This window comes from Serinus canaria, chromosome 4A (assembly GCF_022539315.1).
Source record: "Serinus canaria isolate serCan28SL12 chromosome 4A, serCan2020, whole genome shotgun sequence".
Classification (NCBI taxonomy): Eukaryota; Metazoa; Chordata; class Aves; order Passeriformes; family Fringillidae; genus Serinus; species Serinus canaria.
The window spans coordinates 18,883,825-18,908,592 of NC_066318.1; the positions used below are offsets into that span (position 1 = coordinate 18,883,825).

Sequence of the window (24,768 nt, forward strand, 5' to 3'; positions counted from 1 at the left end):
GGGGTCAGTTTTCCCTTGTGTGAGCCTTGGAGAAGCCTGCAGAACTCCCTCTTTCCTTGCAGGAATTCCCACTGGGGAGCAAGTAAGCCTGCAGGCTCTCTGCCTGTACTCCAGACTGTCGAAACAGACTCAATTTGGGAAAATCAATTACCAGTTAAAATCAGAGCAGGATGATGAGAAGTAAAACAAATCTTAAAAACACTTCCCCTCCCTCCCTTTCCTTTCTGGGCTCTCAATCCTCCCTCCCATTGTCACAAGGAATGAGCCCATGGTCTTTTCGTCACATATTGTTTCTGTCCCCGCTCAGGTAGAGGGGTTGTAGTCCTTCCCCTGCTCCAGTGTGGGGTCCCTCCCACAGGAGCCAGTGCTCCATGAAGTTCTCCAGTGTGAGTCCTTCCCATGGGCTGCAGTTAAATCTTTTGTCCCTGAGGTGTCACCACCATCTCTGCTGGGCTCAGCCTTGACCAGCAGGTGGGTGCATCCTGGAGCCGGTTGCATTGGCTCTGTCAGACATGAGGAAAGTTCTGGCAGTTTCTCACAGAAGCCACCCCAGTAGCCCCCTTGCTGCCAAAACCTGGCCATGCAAACCCAACACACCTGACAATTGCATTGGGTGATGCAGGGCCTCATGGTGCCCTTGGGCCATTGTGACACTGCAGGGCCTCATGACACCAAGGGGCCATTGTGACACAGCAGAGCCGCATCCTCCCCATGGGGTGTTTACGGAGCCCCTCTGAGGTACCAACTCAAGCAGAACACCTTGCTGAGGAAGTAGCAGCTTCCCAGGACACCTGTGGAAAAGGAGCCATGGAGGAGCAGAACCCCAGTCCCCAGAGCCCCAAGGAGAGGCGCCAGCTGAGAGACGGAGGGAGAGGCCAACAGGAGGATGGCACCAGGTGTATCAGCACCCTGCCCAGGAAGCTGCCTCCATCCCACACCTCTTCCTCCTCCCGCCCGCAGCTACAGCAGCCTCGGGGCAGCCAGGGCCGGTCCCTGCACCGGCTGACACTGCCCCGCAGCTCCCAGGGCCTGTCCCTAACCCGGCTGACACTGCCCCGCAGCTCCCAGGGCAGCCAGGCCCGGTCCCTGCCCCGACTGACATCGTCCCGCAGCACCCTGAGCTCGGCGGGTACTGAGAGCCGTCTCAGCTCAGACGAGGGGGGCCGGGAACAAGGCCCTCAGGGGCGCAAGTCTCGCCCGGGTGGCTCCTTGCAGCCAGCCATCCTGGCCAGCCGAGCTGCAGCCCGTGGCCAGCACCGACCTGTGAGAAGCCGCCGGGGCTGCAGCGGCCCGGTGGGGCCACAACCGGTGAGGGCCAAGCACAGAGGGCCGGACGAGGCTTTCCCTGCCCACAGCGCTGCAGGCCCAGCAGCTCTGGCACTCCTGTTCCAGCAGCTGCTGCTGGGGGAAGCCCAGTGACCTCTACAAATCCCCAACTCTCCTTCCAGGCCTCTATGAGGAAACCAATTCCTGACCCACAGAGAAAGGCCTCTCACCATGTGGATCAGGAAGCCCAGACTGAGACCTGGGCACAAGAGGCGAATTCAGCTGTTCAGTATGCTGAGCAGGAGACACAGACAGATACTGTGGCAGAAGACGAGAACAATTCAGCTGCTCCCCTCATGGCTGACCAGGAGACAGAAACTGAGACTCCAATACAAGAGAGAAATTCAGCTTCTCCTCAAATCACTGACGAGTGGACACAGACCAAGGCCCACAGCTCTGCCCCCTCCACAGGCACTGAGGCCCTGGCTCACCAGCAGCCGCCCTCCCTGTCCTGCAGGGTATTCTGGCGCTGCTGCATGGCTGGACAGCCTCATGGTGCCAGTGCCCTGCAGGATCTCAGGGACAGCCGCAGCTCCAGGCAGCCACTACAGCCTGAGCAGAGCACACCAGAGAAGTGGGGTTGGACAGCACTGCCACCCTACTCTTGGCCATGGCTCATAGAGATGAACCAATTTTAATAAAATACTTCATTTCTCTAATTGTGCCTACCTTTGCCTGGTCTATCAGGAGAAAGTTGGCTACAGGTGAGGCCCAAGCAGAGCAGGAGAGCCCCTGAGATCCTCCAGCCAAGCAGAGCCCATGCCCTTGGCCACCACCAGGCTTCAGGTGCTCCAGCTCCTCTGGTTGATATCCCTGGGCTGGTGCTGGTGGCCAGCCCCCAGGTGAACCCTGTCAGCTCCCTCCCACCCATCTGCTTCCAAGTGACCATTTCAGATTATTTATTTGGTGAGCTTTCCCTAGGGCTGCACCTCCTTAGGTTCACAAGGAACCTACCAAGTATGGGAGCACCTCTCCCCTCTCTTTTTAAGACCTGCCTTGATTCCTCCTGTACCACTTTGGGGAGTTCCTCATGGAATTCCCCAAAGTGGTACATGGTGGTTTGTGGGCAAAGTTTTCCTCTTAGTGCTGTCATGGTGGCATTCCAGCTGTCCTTCCCAAGGAAACAGATAAACTACAGCACTGCCCTGAGCGCCCTCTGCTCCCACAGAGGCAAGAAAAGCCAGCCAGGAACCAGCTGCCCCATGGATGGGCTGGGCGTGCTGGGACCAGACAGGGCTACCCCGACATCTGTGTTGGGGATCACTGGGCTTGGCTGCAGAGTTCCCAGCACCAGGGTCAGGCAGGAAGCTGGGAGGAGCAGCGGAGCTTCCCTGGTTTTCCAGCTGTGCAGACACATGGGCCCTGCAGATCCCTCAGGCCACTTCCCCTCTCCCTTCCCTGAGCCACAGACTCAGGCTGACATGCACAGAAATCTGCCTGGACACGAAAAAAAAAAGGCAGGAGCCAGGGAGCCTGATGCAGGTTTTTTCTGTACATCAGTGTTTTTGACACCACAGCCTGTTGCTGCATATAATAAAACAGAAATCAGAAAGAGCAACCAGAATACACACCCAAAGGCAAAAAAACCCTTGGCTTAAAGAAGGTGCTGCCGGGCCCTCGAGGGAAGGCTGGCAGCGGGGCTCCAAGGGGGGAAAACGCCTGCCCTGGCTGGGGAGAAACACAACACAAAGAAAAAATGAACCAACAGAAAAATTCACCCAAGGCTCCTGCTGCGGAGCGGGGAGAGCCATAAATCCCCCGACTGTCCCGACCTCAGTCCTGTTAGCACCTGTACAATAAAACTGTACCGGTCCCGAGGCAGAGCAGCCCGCCCGCACCCGCTGCTGCACAGAAAGCTGCTCCCGGGACACCGGCGGGGCGCGGGGAGCGGGCCAAGGCGGCGGATCCTGCCGAGGGGACAGAGCCTGGGGCGGGGCACAAGCTGCCGAAGCGAGGGACGCGCTGGGGGCCACGGGCTGCGCCTGCCCGGGCGGCACCGCCGGGGACAGGGAGCAGCAGCACGAATGAGATGGAGGAGGAGCACGGGAGAGGATGGAGCACTGGGGCTGGCTCCCGGCTGAGGCTGAGCGCTGGAAGCAGGAGCCAGCTACAAGGGCAAGGGAAGGGGCTGTCCCTGGCTTGTTGCCAGGGAGGGACGGGAACCCCTGGGCCTGGCTAGCCTCGGGGCACGCTGGAGAGGGGCGGGGGACGGCCTCATCCCACAGCCCGGAGCTCACCATCACAGTGATACAGACTCAGCAAAAACAAAGAAAACATTACAAATTAAATACTAATTAAATAAATACTATGGAAGACATTGGGAGGGGGAGGGCAAACGGAGAGGCGCAGTTCCGTAGGTTCCGGTGGGGAGGGGGGGCGGCTCGCACCCCTCGCTGAGCCCCGTGCAGGGGGTTCCATCACCCACCGGAGCTGGATGAGGCGGCGGCGGCAGCGACCGCCACTGCTCGTGGGCGGGGGACCTTGGGAATGCCTTGGAGGCGAGGGTCCTCCCTCCCCAGCTGGCGGAGACCCTGAGGAGAGGAGGAGCGGCTGCTCTGAGACTCGGGTCCCTGCTGCTGGCGCTGAGAGAGCTGCTTCCCCTTGGTCCTTATTATTGCCTCGTGATGCCGGGAGTGGCCTGTCCTCGTCAGCTGCTCCAGGCCTGGTACTCCACCACCGAGCCCAGCAGTTGCAGCAGCTCGGGCTCATAGTGCACCAGCTCCACAGTCTCTGCTGCGCCCGGCGCCAGCTCGGGGCTTGCTGGCACCTCCTCCTGCACCAGCACCTGGCTGAGGGACACCTGGCGCTGGAACTCTGCCCGGGGCAGCGTGGCCACCTCGAAGTGCGGGAAGCGGGCCTGGAATATGCGGGAGGACAGCTTCAGCCGCTTGAGCACATCAGAGAACAGGAACCAGTTGCAGGGCCTGCGAGGACGGCAAGAGCATGGTGGGTTATAGCGGTGGAGAGGGCTGCAGGCACGTGCCCTCCCCACTGCCTCCTGCCAGGCTGGCCCTCCCCTCTGGCCTTGGCACTGTTCTCCATGTGCTGCTTCTCATCAGGAGCCCACGGACTGGGGTTTGTTCACGGCCTCACAGGTCACAGTTTTTTAAAACACTCACAGCCAGGCAGGGACAGTGACGTGAAAAGTCTTGCCTTCAACAAGGTCTTGGCAGCTTCCCTGCCAGGAATAAGCCACATGGTCAGGAAATGGAGCTTCTGGTGTGGTTTATTGCTGGAGGGCATGCTGCATGTGTCCCTCTGCCTGGACAAACACTGGCAGGCACAGAAATTTGCTGCAGAGAAGAGTGGTGTTTTGGTTGCTGTCTCTTCCAAGTCACCCTTCTGCCCCAGCAACAGCCACTGTGTCACAGGGGGTGTAGGTGGGAATGCTGTTCCATGCTGGGACTGATTTAGTCATGATGGAAAGGAAACAATCTCAGAGCCATAACTGACTGTGAGCTGCTGCTGAGGGAACACGGGGCTAGAACTAGCAGGATCACAGGGATCGCGGCCCCCAGGAAGATCACAGAGGGGATCTTCCTGACAGGCACAGCACAGGGACACTCAGGGCAGCAATATGTGCCTGGCCATGGAGGGTGGGGGGAACCCTGATGAGCCTTCCCTACTCCCTGAGAACATTACAGGCTGTGCCAAGCCAGGCACTGGTTCCCCAACTTCCTCAGTGCCACAGCCACAATTTCCCTCTGCTGTTCCGAGCAGCTGTGGCTGCCCCATCCCTGGAAGTGTCCAAGGCCAGCTTGGATGTGGCTTGGAGCACCCTGGTCTAATGGAAGGTGTCCCTGCCCATGACAGGGGGGTAGAATGGGATGAGCTGTAAGGCCCTTCCCAACCCAAACCAGTCTGGGATTCTGTGATGATTCCATGAAAAAAACCACCTGAGACACACAAGCAGCTATTAACCCCACTGGAACAACCAAGTTCTGCTGCCTGTGCCAGGGCTGCAGCCATGCATGGTTCCTTCTTAGTGCTCAGGGAAAGGCACTCACCCCCGGGAGACGGACACTTGGAGGTTGTAGCTGGGAAGCAGTGGCTTGTCTGAGAACTCAAACATGAAGTTATCTGCTTCTTGCTCCTCTTCCTCCTGGTCTGAGCTCCCTGGAGGGTTCAGCAGCAGGTCGCAGCCAATGGTGTCCTTCCCTTCTGCAACAGGACAGTGGTTGGCACTGCTCAGTCACACACCAGCCCGTGCTGGTACTCTCTGGCCACTGCCATAACCCCACAGGCACCTTCCCACAACATTCCTGCAGCTATGTGAGAACTGCACCCCTCCTGCTCCCCTCCAGCCCCTCGTCCCAGAGGAACACGCAGCAAGTGCTGGCTGCTCTGCATAGAGAGATTGGCCAGGTGAGGTGGGGAGAACATCCCAAGTCGTAACAGGAAGCTCAGGTGTACTCTGATCCCACAGGTGGGACAGGGCACAGTCTGCAGCATCAGCCACCCCACTGATAAACCCCAGACTCTCTCCAAAATGACCTTGGCCCCTCTCCCATGCCAGCACAGATATCCTCATCCTGGAAGAGCCTGGAACATCGAGGAGGGAGGTGAATGTAGAGAGGCTTTGCCTGCACAGGCCCTACCAAGGAAGGCACAGCAAGAACTCTGCTCCTCAAGAGCTTCTCCACCCAGATCCCACCCTCAGAACCTCTGGCAAGTAATCCAGGACAGCCAGCACCCATCTCAGTGAGGACAGCAAGGCTGTGCCACCAGAGACTAATCCAACCAAGGCACAAGCATGAGGGGAAATTTAGGTGGATATACACAAGTTCTTCCCTGTGAGAGTGGTGAGGCCCTGGCACAGGCCTCAGAGAAGTTGTGGCTGCCCCATCCCTGGAAGTGTCCAAGGCCAGGTTGGATGGGGCTTGGAGCAACCTGGGATAGTGGAAGCTGTCCCTGTTCATGGAAGAAGAGTGGAATAAGATGGTCTTAAGGTTCTTCCAACCCAAACCAGTGCATGATTCTTTGACTTAGAGAATTTGCCTGGGTGTTCCAGGAGGCATCTGAGCTCCAGCAGGATCTGTGTCCAGAGGGGATGGAGAACAGCAGGCTGGATCCAAAACCATTTAAAACCAGGTAATTTTCCAATCTGAAAAGCTCCTGTTGAAGAGAAGCTTGCTGCCTGGATTTTATTATGAAGAGGTGTGAATAGTCTTAAGTTTGCAGAGTGGTGTTGTCCCACTGAGATAATACAGGAGAACTCCAAAAACTTCCAGATAAGAGAGTTTAGATTCTACAGAGAGCAGTGAGACCCAATGTGTCCCTAAGCAAATAAACCAGCCATGCAAAAGTTCAACCCCACACAAAAGAGAAAAGGCTGAAAAAAAGAAAATCTTCTGGTGTGCTGCATGAGGAAGCTTCACACACCCAGCTGCTCACCCAACATGAGTGGATTCCAACTGAGGAAAACAGCAGATGACACTGGCTCAAGCAGGGTCTTGGAGAAAAACAGTTATTTCCTAGTGCTGCCAAAGGAAAAAAAATCCCTAAGAAACAGGGTGCTGAAATCATCCAAACTTGCTATAGAATAGGGCAAAAATAAGTGATGTGATTATTGATCCAATGTTGCTGCTGGCAAAGCTCAGATGCCATCACTGAAAAACCTCAGATATCCTGAGCAACTCAGAAAAAAATAATTAAATGCACTAAATGTGGCAAAAATAGCGCTCACTGTCTGTCCTGAAAGCTGAGTCCTGTCCGTCTGCCCATGCAAATTCTGGGACAAGGACAGGAACATTCTGTACCACTGAGGGAGACAATCAGGCACAACAACGCCTGTCCCAGGTGGAGACAAACCCCGGACTGGGACTTTGTGTCTGGAGCTCCAGCAGCACCAAGCGCAGGACACTGATGACTTTTCCACACCTCAGAGATCCCACACCCTGGCTTCCTTCATTATCCTTCTGCCCCCAGAGAGTTGCAGCCCTCAAGGAAAATGTGGACATTCCTGTCTCAAAGAATAGGAACAGCTCATGCAGGGCTTGGGATTTCTCCTGTATCCTGAGTGACATACAGTGCCCCAGCTGGTGGAGCTGATGGATAGGGAGATTTCAAAGGACTGATCCATGGGAGGAGGAGAGTTGCTTGCTGCCTGTGATGATTGAGGGCAGCTCCCTTATTCCACAGCAGAACCAGGTACTTCCCTGCCCTAAGCTGTACCTGTTCCAGGTGACCCGAGGTGACTGCTGAGGTACCTGAGCCAGAAAGGGACATTGCAGAACACACAGTAAACAGGCTGTAAAGAAACCAGCTCATGCCTCAGGCTTGGGCATCCTGGTTTTCCTGTGGCTCTGGCAGTGTCCGGCAGCAGTGCCTGGCATAGCACAGGTGACGCGGGGCTGGCACCTCACCTGCTGCTGCTGTAAACTGACCCCAGGAGGATGGGGAGGAGGATCCCTTCCTGTGCCTGCTGGAAACAGACCTGGCAGGGTAGGGGATCACTTCCCATCTGGGTTAGCTCCTGCCTTGCCAGGCAGCCTCCTAAAGGCAGCACTGGGATGCCCCATGGATGGGGCAGCAGGAAATCAGTGATGAATCAAAAGGGGTAGTATCTTTAAGAATATTGCAAAGAATGGCTATTTTTCTTTGTAAAGGCTTGTGACAGCTTTGAGAGTGAGAAATTCTGAGAAAGGAGGCTGGGCTTCGAACTGTTCCCTTGGCAGGGCTGAGGTACCACAGCCTAAAAACAGTGCTCTCAGGAGTGAAGAATTTCTCCTGTTCTGGAATGAAAAGACATCAGGATCCTCCAAAGACAAGTCCTCTTCCAAGAGCACCCTCCTGAATGTATCAGATTTGTTTTTGTTTCTAGAAGGATGTTGGAAGTTATGTAGGCGAACAACTACAATCAATGAGCAGTCTCTCAACCTGCAGCGTAAATGCTCCAAGTCCTTACAGAGATCTCAGGAGCACTGAACTTGGAAGAGGCTGGAGGGACTCTAGTATGCCACAGGCCCATGCCAGATCCAGAACATCTTCCATTGTAATCACAGTTTTGAAGAAGCGACAGTAAAGGCAGCAGTCAGCCCTTCACTGGGAAAAACACCTGGTGTTGTAAGAACAGGACCTCCTCTGGATGAACATCTCCTCTCCAAAGCAGGGGAGAGGGATGGGCAGCTCTGGGAACCTGGAAGTTCAAGACTTCTACACCTTGAAGGAATGAGTATGTCCTTCACCTTCTTTGGTGACCGGTAGGCAGGGGAGCAACAAGAACTGCTACAAGAATGACATGCTTGGGATCATCAACCAAAGACCCTCAGGAATCAGCAGCAGCACCTGCAGCCCAGTCCCACACTTGAAGGGATGCACATATTCAGCTTCCCAAAGAAGTCCCTCCCAGGAGCAACTCCCAGCATGTATCACCACAGCTAGGTCTCTACCCAAAGCGTGAGTAGAGAGAGATGTGGCCAAACCTGAGGTAATGATGTGTTTTCCACAGCATCACCTCCTGCTCTGCTGCCACCGACCCGGCCCATGCTGCACTCACCGAGCACGGAGCTGCTATAGAAATCCCAGGCTGTCTGAGGGTCTCCATCACTGCGGCCCTGCAGATCTGACAGGTAATCTAGAGAGAGAAAATCCAGACAGTAAATGGCTTGAAGCATCATCCTGGTGTGCACATCCACAGATCCAGGGGGAGCTGCTTCACCCCTGCTGCATATCCCACTTGGGCATTACGGCAAAAGCTGAACCACAGCTGCAGGAAGGGTGTTGCTGCTCAGGGGTGGGCATCATCCCAGGCCCCCAGCCAGGAAATGGGAGCTGAAAAGGGAAAACAACAGACAGTATGAAGTGGCTTGGAAAGAAAGATTTGTAGAACAGTCCTGAGCTCCAAATCACCGTCCCCAAAACCTGTGTGATTAGCTGACCCTAGAGGAGCTCACATAGCAGTGGGAAAAGAGAGTTTTGTCAACACTGGGGATTTTCTGTCTTGTCTCTGTCTGGGAGCCACCTCTGGCTGTCCCTTCCTTGCTGTTGTGGAGAAGCCACAGCACTTGTCTTGCGTGTACACAAATGGCACCGAACACGGCCATAGAGATCCAAAACAGGCACCTTCTGCCAGCAGCAGTATTTGGGCAGGGCTCTTTTGCCATAGAAGGCAGCATTATATGGCAATAAAAATCTGCTCCTTTAGGTTAAGCAGTAGAACCAGGCACTGTGGAACAGCATCTCCAAGCAGAGCACTGTCTTTAATCGTGTGACAGCAGCACAGCCATCTCCTTGGACACTGAAAACTGAAAAGTGACTTATACAGGAAACACATACAATTCCATAATTAAAGTTTGGGTGGTAAAAACACGCTTCTGTGACAGGATAGAGTTAAAGACTAAGTAATTTTCTGCTCAGGCCCTTTCACATCCAGATTTGGCCCTGTATACTGCCAGAGGGGAAGGTCTGGAGCACTGTGACCCCAGGCCTGGCACCTACCACAGAGGAAGCGCTTCATCACATCGCTAGTGGCCAGCTTCACTGCTGTCTGCCCAGAGTATGTGGCCAGAGTGGGATCAGCACCATAGGAAAGGAGAAGCCACATGGTTTCCAGGTTGTCATTCGCTACTGCGTCATGGATAGGCCTGCAAGGCAGAAAGGGACCGGGAGCTCACTAAGGAAATGCTCTGGTTTGGGTTAAGATCAGTTTAGTGATAACCAACCTGAAGAACGCACTGTGCTCCCTGCCCCATGCTGCCCCATGCTGCGCTGGCTCACCTGGTGCCGTCCTGGGCGCTGCAGTTGACGTTGGCGCCGTGCTGGAGCAGGATGTGCAGGATGTCGATCCAGCCGCGTGCACAGGCCTCGTGCAGGGCCGTGTACCCTGCGTTGTCATGGTGGTTCACGTCACTGCTCTTCTTCTGCAGGCAGTACAGCACCACATCCTGCACAGCAAGAGCACGGCTGTGACAACCAGCCTGGGCAGGGCAGCAGGGGCGCACGCAGGAGGGCACAGGACTCACCTTGTAGCCCAGGCGAGCTGCTCGCTGCAGGAGCGTCTCCCCTGCGTTCTTGTTCACAATCAGCCGCCGAGCTCCGCGGGGAACATTCTGGGCTGGGGGCAGCTCCGGGGAACTCCCTGGGCTGGCCCGATGGGACTTACAAAGTGTCCACAAGTCCTGGGGCTTCTTCGGAGAGCACATTTTGGGCTGGTTGCAGCAGCCTTTCCCCTGGGAAAGAGAGGAATGCAACTCCTTGGCACATGTGGCCATGACTCATGGGAGTCCCCTTCTCCCCTCACATGTTCCCCTCATCTGTTCTGTTACCTTCCCCTCGTCACAGATCCCTGCCAGGTGTTTGGTTTTACATTTGCGTTTTCCTGATGGTTTCTCTAGCTCTTCTTGGACAGGAGAGGTGTCAGAGTGCTCCAGGAAGAAGCCATTCCGAAAGTCTGTGTGTCCTTGAGGTTTCCGGGGGGATGGAGATAGCCTGCTCCTCAGCTGCAGCTCTGTGCCTTTGCCCTTCCCAGACTCCTTCTGCTTCCGGTGCCTGCAATCTAAAGGAGAAATGTGAATGAGTGTGGAGCTTCTGTAGGTACCACACTGAAGGTCACCCAGACCTCTGCCACCAGGCAAGACAAACTGCCCATCTCTGAGAGCTGCACAGAAATCAGAGAAGGTGGGGCTGCACCATCCCTGGAAGTGTCCAAGGCCAGGCTGGACATGGGTTGGAGCAGCCTGGGATGGTGGAAGGCGTCTCTGCCCATGGCAGGGGTGGAACTGGATGAGCTTTAAGGTCTCTTCCAACCCAAACCTGTCTGGGGCTCCATGACTCAAAATCCAGCCTCAGGACAGGGGCACTGCAGGAAGGAAAAGCAGAGGGAACACAAAGATTCTCCCATCTGGGATGAACTCAGCATGTACATGAGACACCCAAGGAAAGGTGGGAGAAGGATTCATTGGGATATGTCTTTGAGGGGCAGGACAAGCAGGCGCTGTCTGTGAACACTCAGTACTTACAGCCTAAACATAACAGGCCTGCTTTGCCCCTCACATCTTTCCCTGAAGTTAAGGAGCACATTTAAGTTTTCATTAACTTGCATCCAGTTAAGAAGCACCAGGATTCCTCAAGGGAAATCCAGCCTTTTCTTCCGTGAATGGAGGAATCTTGCTCACCCAATCCTGCAGCACAAAACTTACAGGCACTCCATGAAACAAGTAAGAGATCAGTTAAAAAGAGACAGAGAAAAGGACTTTGCAGTGCATGGAGAGAACTTCAGGACTCTACTGCCACTGGAGGTTGCTCCAGGCCACAACTTCTGAATCCAAGCTACAGCAGGTCCAGCCTCTGAGGGAAGCTGGACAGACAGAGACTCATAACATTTGTGGTAAAGCTGCTGGCAAACCCTCCTGAATACCACTGCAAAGTTCCTTCCAGGCTCCCGTTGTGAATTGGAGGCATCCTGAGAGTGTCCGAGTTGCAAAGACACCAGGAAGCCAACTAGAAACTTTGTTCCTGGTCTGACAGAGGCTCCCAGACAGCACAGGATAGTGTAACGCTGCGCTGGAACTGATACCAGCTGCTGGGAGGACAGCAGCCACTCTGCTCCCCACAGCATCTCAGCAGCACCTGAGGAGTGCCAGTCTGAGCTCCAATGTGGCAGAAGGCAACAGGGCCGTGGCTACTTCATGGCCTCCAAGAGCAAAGCCCAAGCATGCAGAAGGCTGGCACAAGTGCTGCCCACGGTAGCTTTCCCCCACTGTCAGCTGTGTGACTCTGGACTACGAGTCACAGCCAAGCAGCAGCACACATGGAGCACAGCTGGACAGGCACAGCCTCCACAGTCCCTGCACAGGGAGAAAGGACTGCAAAGACTGCTGCCCTCAGGGAGGTGCTCATCATGTATTTAGGTTTCACGGAGGGGCTGGCAGTGGCAGGGGAAGGCACAGGAGCAGTGGCAGAGCAGAGGTGGACACAGGCAGGCACAACATGTTCCTCCTCACGCCTGCAAACCCCAGAGGGGGATCCCCCATCGCTGCACCCTTGCTAGTCCTCTCGCCCTTGTGCTCCCTGGTGCAAGTCTGCAAATGACCCTCATAGAGCAAGACAAAGCCAAGAGCAGCCCAGTTGGATCAGGATGGCTCCACATCCCCCTGCATTAGCACAGATAGCTGAGCGTGGCTCCCAGGAACCCTGCTTGTCCAGAAATATTCCTCTGTGCTACCTCATCCCATTTTCATTTTCCCATGCCCTCTGTCTTAATCCAAGGGTAAGATCAGTGTCTAATTAGCCACATAAATTGCTGTATACTGCTCTGGATGTTACTGTAAATGTTTTTGAAAGAAGAGTTGGTCAATTGAAGCAGCCCATGCTACAGCCATCAGGTCATTAAAAGAGAGGGAGTTTCATCATTACAAGAAAAATAATGAAAACCAAATCCCCCCAAAAATTCCACACATAACAAAACAAAAATCTCCCCTGCTGGTCCCCAGTTTAGTACCTGAACCCCCTTCCCAGGTTGTACCTGCTTTGGATTTCCGCCTCCTGTGGGGATATCCCACTTGCTCCTCCTCCCGCTCAGTCAGGTATTCCCCTGTCTGGTATTTCCGACTTTTCTGCCGTCTCCTTTTCTTCCTTTTGATGTGGCCATCCTCCTCCTCCTCCTCCTCCTCCTCGTTGGGCTCCCACACCTGCCTGGGTGATTCTGTTCTCCAGGGCAGCTCCCGGGTCCTCCTCGTATGGCAGCTGCTCCTCCCAGACACAGATCTGTCCCTGTCCCTGCGGCTGTGGCAGTGGGATGTCCTGCGGGATTTGCGCAGCTTTCGATGTTTCAAGGATGTCTCCTCCTCCTCCTCCTCCTCCTCCTCCTCTTCCTCCTCCTCCTCCTCTTCTTCTTCCTGATCCTCCTCCAGCAATGGTAAAATCTCCGGACCACTCACATCACACTCTCCTGTCACACTAGCAGAAGAGCCAGCAATGCTTCCTGAAAAAAAGTGGGATTTCTATCTGACAAAAAAGCCAAGAGGATCCACAAGGCAAAGCCTCAAAGCAGGACAAAATGCACGGACAAGGCGACATGAAAAGGGAATGCTCCCAGTCCAAGCAGGACTGTCACCGGGAGCCTGGGCTCAGGCTCCAACTCACCCGACTGACTGCGTGTCCGGCTGCTCAGCACCACCGGAATGAAATCCCGGAAGTTGTTCTTGGGCTTCTTCTCCAAGTAACCTGTGAGGAAAACCAAACTGTGAGAAAATAGATCAGATCACAGGCATGTGATATGGGAAGGGCAGTGCAGTGTCACCATAGCAGAGCCTGCTGTGATGGCCCAAGGCTTTAAACCAACAGAGGTTGATTTAGATTGGACATAGAGAAGTTTTTGAAAATGAGGGTCCTAAAACACTAGCACAGGTTCTCCAGACAGGTGGGGGATGTGCCATCCCTGGAAACATCTAAGGCCAGGCTTGACCAGGAGCAACTTGATCTAGTGGAAGGTGCCCCTGCCCATGGCAGCAGGGTGGAAAAACATGAGCTTTAAAGTTCCTCCCAACCTCCTCCATTCTGGAAGTCTGATCATGCTGCAGCTCTGTTTTGGATCCCAACCCAGCTCCAGAGGCCATTTGGCTTCAGGAGAAATAGCAGTTTGGCCCACAGAGCAGCCTGATCCTGCAGGAACCCACTGCAATTCCCAAGAGTACCTTCCTCGTGGCTGTCTCCACGGTGGGCCGGAGATGGGCACTCCGTCTTCGCTGGCCTCCTACGCTTGCGCTTTAACCCGAGGCTGTTGTGATCCTCGATGGAACCTGGGCCGCCTTGGCCTTCCCGGCCTGCCTGCTTGCTAAGCTCATGTGGATTGTCATGGTGTTTTTGCCACTGTGAAAGGAGGACATGGGCTGAAGCTGGAGCTTCCCACTGATTGAGCTGAAGCAGCACAAAAAGGACAAAACTCTATCTCCACTGATTACGTTAGCACCGTCCAGCTCTTTTGACAATCCAGATACATTTCTGCCCTGGACAACCTGCAGCACAGGTACATTCCCTGATTGGACAGGGAATGTACCTGTACTGCAGGTAGCCAGGCAATGGCTAGGAGCACAGGTAGAAAGCCCTGTGCCCTCAACTGTTCCCCCATAAGAGCTCCCTCCTCTCCCAGAGCCCCACCTTTGCCCTGACCCAGCAGTCCCAGCCCATCCCATGCACCTTCCGGCCATGCACGCTCCGGCTTCCCGACTTGCTTGGGGACTCCTCACTGTCCTGGCCTTGGCACCTCAGTCTCTTGTGGTTCTGCCTGGTGTCCCCATCATGCTGCCGTTTGGCCTTGCAGCGTGTGCCACCCTCCTGCTTGATTTGCCCCGTTCCTTTGAGCTTGGCCTCAGCGAAGGCCTGGGGAGCCGCCCCGGCATGCAGGCAGGTCACCGAGGGAAAGGACACATCACACTCCACTCGTTCCTTCTTGACCTTGCAGAGATCCACCTGCTGCACACACTGGAGGGGCTCCATGGCTGGTGGCTCCTGGGAGCCCTTGCAGCCCAGCTCCTTGCGCTGGCCATCTGTGGGCACCTCTGGCACCATCCGCAGGCCCTGCTGCCCAGCCCTTGGCAAGTCATGTGACAAATACTCCGCCAACACTTGGTTTTTGGGTTTAGCATCTGGCTGTTTGAGGCTACAGCTCCCCTGGGGAGCCTCAGTCTGTGTGTTGCTCTCCTGACCGGAGTCAGCCTCTGGCTGAGGGCACTCCTGACTCTTCGGAGCGTTGTCCAGCTTCCCCTTCCCTCCTTTCCCATCCAAAGTGCTGGTATGGAAAGCTGAACCTGCCTCTGGTGGTGCTGGGTTGGCCGGCTCCTCACAGGGCTTGGGCAAGGCCCGGCAGCTCTTGCTCTTGGCCGCAGCATCTTTTTCGCCCTCCGGCAGGCTCTGGGCAGCCGCACTGGGCTCGGCGGGCTGCACGCTCAGGAATGCCGGCAGCTTGCCTGCCCCAGCTGTCTTGCAAGAGCTGCTCTGGTTCAGGGGCAGCTGTCCTGCCGTGGAGATGCCGATGGAAAGCAGCGGGGTTTGATGGTACGGAGACCAGCCCAGAGGCAGAAGTTGAGGATTGGAAGGTTTTCCATTGACAGGGCATCGCGGGTACACGCTTCCCTGGACAGGATTCCAGGTGGAGATGTCCTTGGACTGATACAAAGGAGCTCCTGGAGCAGCTCTACCATGAAGAAGTTTCCTGGCAGGATCCTGCTGTCCTTCCAGGCCAACCTGGTTGGCTTTCTTCCCAAAGGGAACGCCAGCACTCCGGGGCTCACCCTGGTCAATGATGGAGATGGGCTCCTGCTTGGGCAGGTGGTGTGGGTCCCTGCTGAGGCTCATGCCGACATCCTTGCTGAGCAGCAGTGAGGCCGGCACCGGGTTGGCAACACCAACATAAGTGCCAGGAATGGTGCTGATGAGCGTGGTGTTCTTCACCCAGGACCCCTGCTCGCCATTACGCAGGAACTCAGGAAAGATGACCAAGGGTGGGGTGGTGCCGAGGCATGAGGTGACGCTGCTGCCCGTGGCCTGTGCCGCACGCTGGGACTTGGAGAGGACAGTGGTGAGCAACGCTTTGCCGCTGGTGTGCACGGGGGTGAGGATGGGCATGGGAGGGGTCTTGCGCTGGCTGGGTGGAGGCAGTTTCTGGCGGTTGGACTTGGAGGAGAGATCAAGAGGCATCTCACTGCACTCCGGGGATGAGACCATCTCACGCTCTAGCTGGGGAGGGGACTTCAGAGGAGAGAGGGAAGTGGCAGTCCCCGGTGCATGTGGCTCAGGAGCTGCTGCTGCCGGGGCTCTGGCCTGCACAGCCGTGCCAGAAGAGGGAACAGCACTCCCCCCTGGTGCTGTTGCTGCCGGCAGAGCCTGGCTGGAGGGCAGGGCCAGGCAGGTGCTGGACAGAGGAGCGCTCTCAGCAGCAGCCTGGGCACTACTTCCACCCAAAGGTGGGGGGCAGCTGAGCTGATTCACCTCCACAGACACCACTTTGGCATCTGAAGCCAAGGGCCTGGTGACAGAGAAGGTGTAGGGGTAGGAATGCAGCTCTGGGGAAGAAATAATGCCTGGTAGGCAACGCTCATGCAGGTAGGAAGGCAGGACGGGGAAGGTGAGTGTGGAGGAGACCCCCAGAGTGGCCGGGAGCGTGGCCACGCTGAGCGGCTGCCCACAGCTGGGAGGGGGGATGTACACCAGTGACTGGCTTGGGCTCAGCACGGCCCCAGCCTGGAAGGACAGGGGCAACTTTTGCATAGCAGGGGCCTGAGAGGGGGGAAAGCAAACCCTGTTCAATGTGAAGGTGGTGGGACTGGAGGCAGAGGTGTTGCAGCTGGAGACAACCACAGACAATGTCCCTTCTGCCAGCACGCCTGGCCCTTGTGCTGCAGTGCTCGGGGGGGTTTCCTCGTTCCCAGCAGGTTCACTCTCTGGAGCCACGGAGCAGGCTGGGGCAGCATCAGCCTGCTTGTTGCTGGGAGGATCTGCTGGTGTCCAGGCAGCATCAGCACCACTGCTCTCCTGCTCCACAGCTCTGGGGGTTGCTGGCTCCTGCCCTCTGCCATCCCCCTGACCTGCCAGAGGGCCCAGAGTGTCTTCTGTCACAGTCTTTCCAACACACTCCAGATTTGGGTTGGGATCAGGTGGCTGCTCCTCCAGTTTGGGTCCAAGCTTTTCCTCCACCTTGCCATCAGCATCCAGCCCCTGGGCACTGCTGCCACCACCGCTGACTGCTGTGAGCTCCACCTGCAGCAGGAAGGGAGAAAGTGTTCCTGGGAGCTGTGCAAGTGGCACCCAGGGAAGCAGGAAGGATCTGCCTGGACACAGAGGCAAAAGCAGCAAACAGCTTTGCCCAAAGGAGAGCATGGCTTTGCCTCACTGCATGTCTCTCAAAAATGAGTCGATGAATCCATTAGGGGAAATGCTCCTGCTTGGCCTATTCCATCACGGAATGGCCTTCTTGGACTCAGCTGTGCAGGCAAAGAACTCACCTTGGAAAGGCTGCTGCTGACACAAAACTCTTGAGACCCCAAGTGCTGGGAGCTGCTTGTTTTTGACTCCTCATCAGAAATGGGGGCTCTCCTAGGTGAAGAAGAAGACACAGCATTACAAAACCCCAAAATACCCTCCTGGAATCCCACCCTTCCCTGTGCCCGTGTGGGACAGTGGAGCAGCTGTACACCTTCCTTACCCACAGCCACCCAGCCTCATCGTGAGCCAGCCCAGCCTTCCCCAGTGTCACAGTCTGGTGCCACACACCTGTTCCTGTCCCCTTCATTTCTCATTCTGTCCCATCACACCTTTCCATCCTCCCCTGAGTCTCATTCTGCTTGTCTTTTCCCCAACAGGCACTTCCTCATTCCCATTCCTTCTGTCTCCTCCCTGTCCTGGGACCCCCAGCCCAGCATAGCTGCCAGTAGGGATCTCCCTCTGGTGCCAAAGCTCTCTGGGCTCAGGAGGCCTGGACAGGAGCAGAGAGTATCCGTGGCCATCCCGATGTGCCATGTCTTGCTGGCCAGCGTGTCTGGACCCTTCATCTCTGGAATGTGATTCCTCAGTGGAAAGCCTGGGCAGGACAAGGACAAGGACTGTGACCTCTTTGGGACACTCCTTCCTTGATGGTATTCATCGGACAGCACTTCCCCGCTGTTTTGCCTGGGACAAGCTGCTACTGCAAGCACAAAACAGATCAAGTTTGGATTCTGTTGATGACATAATTTCAGCTGGATTTGCTTCCTATGTCCTGGGCTTTCACAGCAATCACAGACACAGAGCTGCGGGCACACGATTTGTCTTTGGACTCAGTACCCCCAGTGTTGGGGCCCTGTTACATACCCCTAGCATCAGGACCTCATTCTGGGCTGCCTCAGCCCTAGGACTCTGCTTTGTACCCCCAGTACCAGGAACGTTCTCTGTACCCCTTGCAGCAGGACCCTGCTCTGTTCCCCCAGTGCCAGGAACCTGCTCTGTATGCTCAGCCCCAGGACGCTGCTCTGTACCCCTACTGCTGGGACCCTGCTTAGGGCTGTTTCTGTGCCATCCCCACCGACCTTCCGGTCAGTGACAGCCCGGTCGGTCCCTCCAGGGACTCCCCGGCCCGGCCGTCACAGCCCGCGGGGCGGGGATGGCGGCTGGGGCCAAGCCGCCTCAGCCGGCGGCGGGGGTGAACGGGACGAGGGGCTGGAGCGGGCGGGGATCCCGGGGTCGCAGCGCGGCCGGAGCAGGCGGGGGTCTCGGGGTTGCCGCGATCACCGCGGAGCCGGGGCCGAGCGCGAGGGGGAGCCCGAGCGCAGCCGCCCGCCCGCGGCCCCGCGGGGCCCGCCCGGGCACGGCGCTCCCGGCGCTTCCCGGTCCGAAGCTCGCCCGCCGCTACCCGCAGAGCCGGCGGGACCCCCCTGCCCAGCTCCCCTCGGCTGCCCCGGAGCAGCCCTGAGGGCAGTGCGTGGTCTCCGCCCGGCCCTGCCGGGGCTCCTCCCGGGGCAGTGCGCGATGCCGCCCGCACAGACGGGGCCCAAGGAATGAGATGAGGATTGGGGACAAGAGAGCGCCCGGGCGCAGCCCCCCCGGCCTGCCCAGACATCTCAAAATTTGACGCCTATTGTAAGCTCGGAGCAGCGCCGAGAGGCTCGGCGGGTATCGCCATCGGAGCCCTTATCTGCGGGACGCAGGGCGCCCGGCGGTGCTGCGGGCGGCAGATCGGCTCTGCCCGAGCCAGACCTGGGGCTCGTCCCTGCCCACCGCTGCTGCACCAGCCTCGAGGGACACCCGCCAAAACCCTCGGCACCCGCGGCCAGCAATGACAGCCACACACTGCCTCTGTGCACATAAAAGTTCCCTGGCTTTGGCAAATGCATGAAACAGACGTGGTGGCCCTGAGGAAGCCACAAACTAGTAGGTTCTGAGAATAAGACCCCCAGCCATGGGAGTGAATAGGCGATGCAAAGCAACAGAGCTTGGCTTGATCGATCCTACCTCCCAGCCACTAATCCTCCCTAATCTCCTGTTTGGTGGCAAGTCACAACCCTCCCATCTGATCATCTGGTTGGCACAAACCCTCCTGGGTCACCAAAAGCTTTTAGTTCAAGCTCTTTCCCTTCCTTGACCATCGAGAGCGCAGATCTAGTGAAGCCAATAGCATGTGCAGACAACTTGCTCTTCTCAGCATCAAAGCTGTGGAGGTAATGTAACCACACATGGGCAAATGATCCTCTGCCTCCAGCAGAGACCTCCAGCACACTCCTTGCTGGAGCAGGGGATGTGGGGACCCTCCTGGAATGCCAGCATATCCAATACATCAAACTCCTCCCTGTGGCTCATTTACACTTCAGGCCATTTTAGATCCCAGTAAAAAGGGTTGAGTCAGCACCAGCTCCATTCCCACAGCCTCTCCAGATCCCTAAGTGGCTTCCTCGTGCCTCCTTTCTCCTGCCCGCCACCCACGCACCTCACCTCTCCTCGTTGAGGCCACACATGCGAATCCGCTCTGTGCTGGTCCAGTTGTGCACCCCGCTGTAGAGAGGTGCTGTAGAGATCATGACAGCTGCTCCACACCCTCCAGGACCTGCTGGGGCTCCAGGGACCACTTTGCCTGCAAAAGGGAAACAGAGGGTTGGGAACTCTCCTCAGGTTGATCGATTCAACTCTCCTTTGAGAAAACTCATCCCCAGCTTTGCTGCCAGGCAGATGGGGAACAATGCCCTGAGATGCCACAGGTCTGGAAGAGAGCTGGGAGGAAGTAGCAGTGCCTTTGGACAGAATCCACCGTCCACTCATCCTCTCATTAGACAGTGTTACTGCCACTGGCTACATGAGAGTTTCACACAAGTGTCTTCACACACTCACACATCCTTTGAAACATTTCCCCCACTTTTCTTCTCCCTCCAGAGGAACATCCAGCACCAGAAGACACCAAGCAGAGCTGTACAACATAATGGTCTTTTACAGCACTGAAACTTCAAGGCTGCACAAGACTCTCCTAAAGCAGCCCACAGCAGGTCCTAGAGGCAAAGCCTCAAACAAGGAGGGGTCTCTCCACAACTGAGGGCTCCTGGAGGGAGCAGAGGTTTGCCAGTGGTGCTGCCAAGGGTTTATCCCCTCCTTCTGTGAGGAAGGTGCTGGTTTTCTTTGGAGTTATGGGTGGAAAACATGAGGGAATCCAGAGATTCAGGAGCATCCATGAGGCACTGTTGGCTGGGTGGAGCTTTTCAGGGGAGAGCATTGCAGTCAATTGTGCAGTGCTGGGTGCTGGAGCATTGAGAAGCTCTGCTGCTCCAGGGAAAGGCAGAGGAGGAAGAGAGGATCTCCTGTGCTAACAAGTGGACTCAGCCAAACCAAGCAGGACTGATTGCAAAAGGGAGAGAGATGCTGTCAAGGAGGTTCAGGGAATTACTAAACCCTGAAGGTAAAGCAGGCACAGAGCCACGACAACGCTCTCGGTGCAGCGGTGGGAGTGGGAATTAGCTGGAAGCAGCACGTGATCCCCAATCTCTGCCGGTTGTCTTTTGCCTGAAAAACTCCTGGCGACACCAGCTCAGCACGGGATGAGCAGCAGCTTGTGCCATGAAAGGAGCCACACAGGGACCTGCCGGCCAGCAGCTCAAGGGATGAGCCACAGGGCTGAGTGCTCCCCCGAGTGCAGCTGCTGCCAGGTGTCCTCACTGCAGCCTGACCGTGCCAGTGGGGATCCTCCAAGGAGGAAAAGGGGCCAGGCACACGGCAGAAATGGGGGCAAGGCAGCTGGTGTGCCAAAGAGAAACTGACAGACCCATCTGCACGTATGAGGGCACAAGTGAGCAAACAGTGTATGGAAATCAGAGGTCAGGGGAAGAGGGGAAACCTGCTAAAAACACACACTGTGAGATGGGAGAAATCCTCAGTAGCGATGGGGGAGATGGGCAGACGCCAAGGCCGAGAGCAGGGTCATAACCAGAGAGACCGAGGTGGCTTGGAGCAGGAAGGGGAGGAGTCTTTTGATGCTTGGAGAGAAATGCAACATAAAGGAAATAGGGGAACAAACAATCTGCGGGGATTTCACCATCTTAGGCTAAACTGAAAGGAGGGGAGGAGGAATGTTCTGCCCCCAAGCACAGCAGCAGGACAGATGTTCCAGGAGGAATCAAAAGGGACCTACCTTCTCTGCAATGGGAGAAGGGAATGCGTGCAACTCCATGATGTGGAGCGGGGGACAAGCAGAGATCAGGCGTGACCCTGGAATAGCTCTGGCAAGGGAGGAGTGATAACAGGGTGCCATGAGGAGCTGGAAGAAACGGCACGTTTGGAGTGCTCAAGTAAGAGCTGGTCAAAAGGGCCGGAGCGCTAGCCACAGGAGGAGAGCTGGGAGGACACAGTGACAGAGATCAACACTGTTTCTTGGATTCTTGGCCTCTGTCCTCTACAGATGATGTGGGACACATGCCAAAGACAGGCATTTCACAGGGAACAAAGAACAGAAAAGAAAAATAATCCAGAGATGAACTCAGAGAAGGAATAAAACAGGGGCCAAGCACCAGACATGGGTTCAAACACAAACCAGTGGAGCAACAGCATTCTTAAAAAGGCAGACCAGGAAGTTTATTGGGAAATGCAGGGATGAGCAGCCTCCCGATGCAACACTGAACCACAGAGAGCAACTGCAGCCTCCCTAGGTCAGAACACTCTTAGCCGAGTCGGCACAAGGAAAGCGAGCAGATCTCCCATTTACACTGGTGCAGTTGGAAGCAACATTAAAGGGATGTAATTAAACTCATAGGAAACCCTTGGAGAACACAACTAGGGCATGGCTTCACATGCCTGTCTTCAAGCAGAAGAAGCTGTTGAGAAAATGTTAAAGCCCTTCTCTCCCCTCAATCCTTCAGTCATGTCACTGAAGCCCTGCAGTATCGCCGTAAACCTTACCAGGGAGTCGATCTCTGTTTAAAACCCTTTTTTCTTTTTTTTTTTTTTTTCCTGGCTGGACTGGTTTTAACCCATACCAGCTCCTAGATCAGCTTCACCAAGAGGGAGAGAGGGCAGAGCCTGGCACAGACTCTACTTAATCCACAATGTCTGCCAAAGGAAGTGTATACGAAACCACAGTCTTATTTTGATTTAGCTAAATAGGTGCTCAGCCAATTCTAATTAATGCCAAAGAAAACAAGTTTAGAATGAAGTAAGAACATCAAGGCATTCTGTGTGGGGAAGCTCATACGATATTAAAGCTCCTTCACCTCCCGAAACAAAGCGTGCCCTAAGAACTGCGAGCAAGGAAGGTGCTGAACATGCTCGCCTCCAACAGCAAACCTTCTGAGAGGTTTGCAATGAAACTACTAAGGTGATTTAAAAGAAAATGGGATTTTGTTCATTAAGACAATATATCTCATCATTTTGCAAAAGGAAACGATGCTACTCTGCAAACCCGCCTCTTCCAGGCTCTAGGAAAAGCAAAGCAGATGTTTTCCTTGCAGTGGAAGTGTGCTGTTACTCAGGTTAGTGATGACTTGGCTACTCATGGCAGCTCCCTTGGATTAAGTAAAGAAATTACTCTTCTGAAATACTGCTGTACAGTGATGGAAACAAGTTTCCAGAGATTAAGTTCTTCAGGAATGGACATTTTTAAACCATTATCTATTGACAAGTCCTCCTTGCAATGAAAACCCAACAGCACCAAGACAACCATCATTTCAGGGCAGGCTGAGCAAAGGTTCCAGGACAGGCTCCCCCAGCATTCACCTACCAGCTCCCACTGCTGACAAGAATTAAGCCCATGCCATCTCCACGCTGACCCCTGTTAAACCCTGTCTGTTCCCTGGCTCTTGGTGATCCCAACTTGAGCTGCCTGAAGTGAGGCTGCCTAATTGTTTCCTGCAGCCCCTCAAAGTCACACCTCCCACCCCAGTGTTAATGCAGCAAAGGGGTTGCAAAGTAGATTCTGAAGCCATCCTGCTGCAAGCCACCCTCTTCTCCCAGTGACAGCAATCCCTTGGCCCGATCAGGTCCCTGACCTCAGCTTCTCAAGTGCTTGCTTTGGCAAACACACAAAGCAACTTCTCAGGCTGGCACCAACCTGCCAGCCACAGATAGCCAAGGGTTTGCTTCTCACTGGGGATTTTGGTGCTGTTGGTGTTTGCCCTCAGAGATGTCACAACTATGTTGCCACCCGGTCTAACTAACTTTGATCAGATTACCCAGAGCCATGACCTCCTCCAGCATCCACCTTATGGTACCTGTACTGGAGCCAGGCCTACCAGTGTGGGAAAGGGGCTTTTCCCTGCTCCTCCCAGAGACAGCCTCTGCCAATCACTTCTCCATGGTGCAAACACATCCCTCTGTAAGACCATGCTGCCTTGATCCCCCACAAAAGGGTTTCCATGAATTTTCTTGCTCTAAACATTTCCAAGTACTAAAACCACTTGGATTTCAAGGTGCTTACCCTTCCTCTCCGCCATGCCAACCCCAGCACATGAGCTACACACCAAGAGATGGACAGTGTCCCGCTGCACCCTGCCTAGGCAGGTGGGAGCTGACAAATACTGAAACACCAGCAGCCTACCCAGCACAAGGATTCCCTTTGCCTGCGCTGGGCAGGCGCATCATCCCCAACACAGGTGGGAGAGCACCAAGCAAAGACCCAACAGGCAGCAATGTGCTCCACTGCTGGCAACGGTAACTTAGACAATGGCACAAGTTCACCCAGGGAGAACGTCAGCTTTGCCTTTCCCCCTGCCTGAGTAGCAGCCACAGCATGAACTGACTCCAGGAATCCCAGTGTGGGTCACTTGGTGCAGCTCAACTGCTCCAGAGCCTTTATGGACACAGTAAATGCTGCACAGTCAGTGGTGCCTCCATCCATGCTGGCATTGAGTGGACCAGCGGCAGAGGAAGGAAAAGGACTTCCCAGCCCTAGGGTGCGGAACAGAGAAGGCTACCACATCCTTCGGCAGCAGGAGATGGGGAGGATGCTCTGGTTGCCCTCCCACAGCACCATGTGGCTCCTGTGGCCCGGGGACACTGCGGAAGGCCGGGAGCAATACACTTTGACCCTGGAAACACACCCGCGGAGATACCTTTGAAACATTCATTCCCAGAGCAGCAAAACCTGTAAGGAAGGGGGTTTTTATCCCCTGGATGGCTACAAAATATAAAACGAGGTCAGCTGCGGGGAACTCTGGTGGGATTCAGTGCTCAGAGTGCAGCTGGCCACTTTGACAGGAGTGGGAGCGGCGGAATGAGGTGCAATGTGCCCTGCAGCTCTTCTTGGGGGTCAGGTGGGCCAGAAGGGAACAGTCTGCAGAGACAGGCAGGTCTCCTTCCCTTGCCATAGTTTGTTCACTTTGGCAATTCTTTGTTGCCATTAGTAACGCAGGCAAGGAATTCTGTGTTTTGATATGGGATGGTCTAGTGTCCATCGGAGGCGCAGAGGGCCGGAGCAAGCACTCATGCCTCCAGCACCTCGGCTCTGAGCACCACTTTGGAAAAGCTGGTGGAGTAAACTGATGGCAAAAAATTGAAAATGAA

At 55.5% G+C, this 24,768-nt stretch overlaps 2 protein-coding genes across 6 annotated transcripts; one reads left to right on the forward strand and one right to left on the reverse strand.

Moving 5' to 3' along the window:
- The first annotated feature begins 84 nt into the window (after window positions 1-84).
- LOC108962036 (uncharacterized) lies at window positions 85-2,001 on the forward strand. Its single transcript, XM_050974417.1, has 2 exons — window positions 85-1,308; window positions 1,449-2,001. Exons 1-2 carry the CDS (start codon window positions 712-714, stop codon window positions 1,962-1,964), a joined length of 1,113 nt encoding a protein of 370 aa, XP_050830374.1. The 5' UTR covers window positions 85-711; the 3' UTR covers window positions 1,965-2,001.
- Window positions 2,002-2,818: 817 nt separating this feature from the next.
- On the reverse strand, window positions 2,819-20,107 carry BCORL1 (BCL6 corepressor like 1). Of its 5 annotated transcripts, none has more exons than XM_050974520.1 (13): window positions 19,721-20,105; window positions 17,268-17,358; window positions 14,464-17,022; window positions 13,962-14,136; window positions 13,411-13,491; window positions 12,791-13,249; window positions 10,593-10,822; window positions 10,290-10,520; window positions 10,045-10,211; window positions 9,766-9,911; window positions 8,825-8,902; window positions 5,334-5,487; window positions 2,819-4,250 (listed from the first exon to the last, which is right to left on the reverse strand). In XM_050974520.1, exons 1-13 carry the CDS (start codon window positions 20,047-20,049, stop codon window positions 3,974-3,976), a joined length of 4,977 nt encoding a protein of 1,658 aa, XP_050830477.1. In that variant the 5' UTR covers window positions 20,050-20,105; the 3' UTR covers window positions 2,819-3,973. The 5 variants fall into 5 exon arrangements, with proteins under 5 accessions (XP_050830477.1, XP_050830478.1, XP_018769726.2 ...); XM_050974521.1 differs by having other exon boundaries at window positions 10,290-10,496; window positions 19,721-20,103; XM_018914181.3 differs by having other exon boundaries at window positions 10,290-10,496; window positions 19,726-19,862.
- Between the last annotated feature and the right edge of the window lie 4,661 nt (window positions 20,108-24,768).